General features: G+C 44.4%; 1 protein-coding gene and 1 pseudogene across 1 annotated transcript in view; both read left to right on the top strand.

The window, feature by feature from the left end:
• The window catches only part of B4GALT4 (beta-1,4-galactosyltransferase 4), a 26,767-nt gene that overhangs the window by 17,869 nt on the left and 3,478 nt on the right, over nt 1-5,420 (top strand). Inside the window, exons 5-6 of the mRNA XM_007449129.1 lie at nt 2,917-3,039; nt 4,960-5,064. Coding sequence (XP_007449191.1) covers nt 2,917-3,039; nt 4,960-5,064 — 228 coding nt within the window. The remainder of the gene's footprint in view (nt 1-2,916; nt 3,040-4,959; nt 5,065-5,420) is intronic.
• The window catches only part of LOC103088780 (glycine cleavage system H protein, mitochondrial pseudogene), an 836-nt pseudogene continuing 497 nt past the window's right edge, over nt 5,082-5,420 (top strand).

The following is a 5,420-nucleotide window of genomic DNA, read 5'->3' as shown; positions in this document are numbered from 1 at the left end:
TTCCTGCTGGGAACTGATCCTGAGTAAAACTTTGGTGTGATGATCGTGGGTTTTATCAGATGCCACTCACTCTTAAAACAGCCCCTGTACGAATGTTGCTGTTTTAACTTGCTATTGTAATTGGCCAGACGTTTCTTTTATAACTAGAACTCAGGAAGCCTTTGTCTTCCTTGAGCAACTGACAGTTTTCCTAATGTAAACCAGGTGATTGAATGTGTCTCTCTCCTCTTTTGATCTGGATGCAAGAAGCTCAGAGACAAATCCATGACCTTCTTTTAGAAGCTGAAAAGAATCTTATTTGCAGATCAGAGTTCTAATATATTTCCTATTCTAATCTTCTGATTGAAGTTTTCTTCTTGTCCTGGTTTGTCATTTATGTTTTTCTACTTTATTGTATGTATCATGTAAACTGCCTCATTTTCTGTGGTTTGGGGGAGGTTTGCATAGGAAATGTAGGAGTTGTCTTCCTCCTCTTTAGTTATTGCCTTTCCTCCTTTGGGCAAAATCCCTCTAGTTGCTGGCAGGTGCAGTTGCAGGTGGCTAAGTGTCTGCCCTCTGCTGGTAACTGTGTGTCCCTGTGCCACAGAGCTTAAATCAGCACACTATTCATTGTCACAACTGCCCCATGAGTATGAAGGGAAGCGCAAGAAGTGTTTTCACTTTACACACATGCAGAGGGAAGAAGTTAAAGCAACTTGTCTCAACTATCTCAGACTCTGATGAAGACAGAAATAAATCTTGTTTATCCCAGTGATTATGGGTCAGTGATAGAGATCTGTACTAGCCTGTGGGAAATTTTATTGCCAAGAATTCCTTTGGTACCTGCCTGCTTTCTACAAGGACTTTACTGTTATTTGATGACTCCATTTTCCCCACCTCAGGCCTTACAGTCCTTTAAAAATAAGTAAAACTGTTTCAGGGCCAATCAACTATTTATGCTTTTCTAGATAAGAAGAAAAACCAGAAGGAAAGATCAATAAACATGTAGGTATTTGGCACCTAAGAGGCAACTGAGGAACTGATACTTCTTTAAACTTTCTTTCCACCTGGTCTCCTCCTGCACCTCCCACTGCAGCCAAACTGGTCTCTCAATGCTCCTCATACAGCCTGCACTTTTCTCCCTCACGGCCTTTCGTCACGGAGTTCTGATCACCAGGAGTTCCCCCAGTTTTCTACCTGTCTGAATCCTCCCAGGCCCACCTGCCCTGACGTGTGGCATCTCCTTCCTCAGAACCCTGATAATGTTCACCTCTCTTGCTGGACTATCAACTGTGTGTGAGGGCAGGGCCCACTTATTCTAGCGTTTAGCCAGCTGCTTTGCACACAGTGGATAGTCGTTACTTAACAGGTCACTACCAAGTCATCAGTGCTGGGTCCCTCCTGGTGACCCCTATTTGGGGCGTGGCAGGTTATGCCTGGGCAGTGGTTCCACTCAGTGTTCTGATGAAGCTGCTAGTTTTCAGGTAGTTTAGGAAGCCCTTCCCAGCCAAACAGAGTCCAGTAACCATGGCAACAAGTCACTGCAGTCAATGTCTTGGTCAGTAATAGCTGCCTTCTGAGCACTTTGTTCTTTTTGTTTGTTTTAGGTTGTTATTTTCCAGAATTTTAGGTTGGGGGTATATAAGTAAATCTATTTCCATTGTGGGTTAAGCAGGGTCCTGCCCATCTGTACTCAGAACATAGAAACAAACAGCTGAGCTACAAATTAACTTTTGGGACTCCACCTATTAGATGGCAAGTGTCTACATGATTATTGATCTTTCCTTTTGGTTTTTCTTACTATCTAGAAAAGCAGACATATTTTATTGGTCCTGGAATACTTTGACATTAATTAAAGTTAGAAATCCTCCACATATCTTCACATCCTCTTATTCAGTAACATCTAAGTTATTAAGCTGCCTTCATTTGCATTTCTGAATTGTTACCGTGTTCTATTCAAGGGACATCTTTATTTCTCAGATTTGTTCATTTGTCTACCAGTGAGTCCTAAATGATTGACCTCTTGTCTTTCCCCTTTTCCTTGTTGGTATACTCACAGCTCCACCCTCTTTACTCTACTCTTTTCACTTACTACATTGTCTTCGGGCAGCTTTCTCTACCCTTGTGCCTTCAGGTACCACCTCTTGACAGCTTATTTCCAAAGCTATCTCTGTAGCCACTCCTCTGTATTGAACTTGGACCTTGTATCCTTTTTCCCACTGGCAAAAGCCCCAAGGGTACCTCATATTCAGTTTATCCAAACCGTAATTTGTCTTCTTCTCAAAACCTAATTATTAGTTTGTGTACCCTGTTTTTGTGAGAGGCACTGTCATCTACCTAGTTGTCCAAGCTGGAAACCTCAGGGTTATTAAGGTATGTTGGGTTCTCCAGGAAACAGATTCTGAGATGGAGATTTGTATGCATATAAGTGGAGGTCTGCATAAAACGTGTGTATAGGAGCTCTCTCCTGCTCTCCACCCCACTCCCTAAAAAAAAGTAAAAGTAAAAAAGCCACTCATTCATGCCGAACCTGGATGCAGCCTCAGAATGCTCTTAACCCAGAGCCCTTGGCAGCCACAACTATTCATTGGATTGGCACACGAGGTGAAATCTATCATCCAGATCTGATGTTATAGTGCACATTTACAGGTACCTCTGTAGACCTCTGCACACAAACACTAACAATGAAAGGTGGGTGGCACCTTGCTTAGTGAGCAGATGTGAGAGCTTGTCTAGACAGAGGACAGAAGGCCAGACAAGGAAGGCCAAGAACGTGGGGAGGTGGATGTCAAGCAGGAGTGGGTGGGTGGAAGTGCATGGTCTTCAAAGTGTTCCTAGAATGCCCACCCTGCAGTCCGAGACTTCTGAAGCATCTGTGGAGAACAAAAGGACTTCGCACTAACATTCTTACCATTTCTCTCCTCTCTTTCACTCCAGATTACGTTACAGTGGGTATTTTGGGGGTGTTACCGCCCTAAGCCGAGAGCAGTTTTTCAAGGTGAATGGATTCTCTAACAACTACTGGGGATGGGGAGGCGAAGACGATGACCTCAGACTCAGGTGAACAACAGAGACAGGTCCCCTTCACGGGGCTCTGCTAGCAGTGGTTGTGTATGGGTCCTGTGGATGCCAGGCCAGCAGGTCATGAGGCTCCGACTTGGGCTTGAAGGGTGGCAGGGGGTGGGGGTGTGCAAGGCGCCCCAAATCGCTCTTTGCCACTGGCAGTTCAGAAATGATGGAGGGTGGTCTAGTCCAGGCTAATGGGTGTCCGGGGTCCGGGAGTGTTGGTGGAGGTCTCTGTGGACTTGTCAGCAGGTATTACCTACTGAGATAGAGTCTCACCCGTGAATGGCAAGTCCCAGACCAGAGCGTTTGCAAAACTGCCACCTGAGGAGAGTGGCCAGAGGCCTGTTCTAAGCCTCTGCGTTCTCTCAGACCCTAGGCGACCCTGGTAGTTCCCAGAGTGCAGAGCAGGGAGTGCCAGCAGCCTGTGAGGAGTTGCACGCCCCGAAGCAGGCCAAGATGTCCTCTCCTCATACATGAGCCAGCCCTGCACTCCATGGGAGCAGTTGCTGGCCTGACTCCCTGGCCTGACTCAGAGCTGCTGGCATGACCCTCAGATTCTCTTGGATTCTTTTCTACTCTGGGGGGTTCAAAGGGGATATGCCTGGTCTCCCCTCTCAGCTCCCTTCCCTGAACTTGGGTTTCATGGCCAGATAGTTATGGGTATCCCTAACTCCCAGAAATAAGTAATTATTCAAGAGCCTGGGGCCAGTATCTTCAGACTTGTAACAACAAGGTCTTTCTATTAGGAGACCCCCTTTCCTCCTGTTGTTGCCTCTTAGAAAGAAAATTTCTCAGCTGGCGTTCTGAATTAATATACGTGTGGCTGCCAGATGTTTTCCATTGCTTTTCCATTGCTTCAGCATGAAGAAGCTGGGCTCCATGCTGGTCTCATTTCCAGGTCTAGGCTGAGAGTCTCTGGAATGTTTCTGGCAGGAGGGAACGGATCTCCCTGACCAAAGGCTGCATAGAAATGGCTGTAGTGATGGGCAGCGGCACTTCATGGCCCAGCCCATCAGCAGCCTGTGTGGACGTGGCTTATGAAGTGGACAGAGGGTACCTGCTAGATTTCAGGGAGGAATAGCAAGGGCTTGGAGTCAACCGTATCCATCATGTTCCCCAAATCCATTTCACTGCCCAGACTGGACGGTTAGTAGAATTTTACACTGATGTATCTTCACTCTCTTTTTTCCTGTTTCTCCTCGGTTTCAAGGTAAAGGGGAGCCCCAAGTTTTGCTTACATTTGATAAGAACATCATGGCCTCCAGAGTGGTTCTTGACTAACGCTATGGATAAACCAACTGATTTGAGCATAAACATTTGCTGAAATTTCTTTACTAAATACTTATTTACTCACCTGTGCAACAGGCACCACCCTCTTTCTGCTTATATAGTACATTACAGTTTGCAAAGAATGTTCCATGTGGACGGTCTCATTTGAGCCTGTCAGATCAACTCTGTAACACCATTGCCATTTTACGGTTCGGGAAACCCAGGCCTGGAATAATGAATTGACTTACCAAGGTTGTAAATAACAAAGTCTAGATTTGAACCTAGGTTTGTGACATTTAACAGTCATTACTTTCCCTGTTAAAAGAAGGAAACACTAAGTAAATTAGGGATCCTAAGAGACTTGGTTTTTTAAAGATGTATTTTCTCAGTTGTTTCTGGAAAATGACAAAGTGTAAATTGACACGTCTTCTTTGTACCTCAGGAGTAAATGTTAAGGGTGATTCTTCTATGGACTTATTGCCTGAGGCCCAACATAAGAAAATTCTTTTTTTTTTAATACCTAAATAATCAAGATATGTGTATGTGCACATATATGTAAATTTTTGCAAATGATTCTTTTTTAAGTGCCTAGTGGTAGATAATTGGGATAGAATTTTTTTTTAAACACCTCTGTTATTTTTCCAGGGTTGAGCTTCATAGAATGAAAATAACCCGGCCACTGCCTGAAGTGGGTAAATATACTATGATCTTCCACAAGAGAGACCAAGGCAATGAGGTGAATATAGAACGGTAAGTCCTGGATCCACATGCCTGGCAGGCTACCTGCGTAGTCTCTTCTGTTAGTAGTCCTATGCCAGATTTGATCAGATAAGACAGTTTATTTTGTTCAAAGCTTTTTATTGAGGTAATTTTCGGACAGATCCAAAAGCAGAGGGAACATCTATTGAATTCACATGTACACGTACCACATTCCCAGTTTCAACAGTTAACAACTCACGGCTTCTCTTCTTTCTCCCACTTTCTTCTCCTTCCCCACTGGATTCTTTAGAAGCAAATGAGATATCACAGCATTTCCTGTGTAAATATTTCAATAGTATCCTTAAAAGAAGTCTTAAAAAAAGAACTGCAGAGGTGCCGCGCGGAGA

Source organism: Lipotes vexillifer, unplaced genomic scaffold (assembly GCF_000442215.2).
Source record: "Lipotes vexillifer unplaced genomic scaffold, Lipotes_vexillifer_v1.1 scaffold999, whole genome shotgun sequence".
Taxonomy (NCBI): domain Eukaryota; kingdom Metazoa; phylum Chordata; class Mammalia; order Artiodactyla; family Lipotidae; genus Lipotes; species Lipotes vexillifer.
This window is presented reverse-complemented; position numbering and strand designations above follow the sequence as displayed.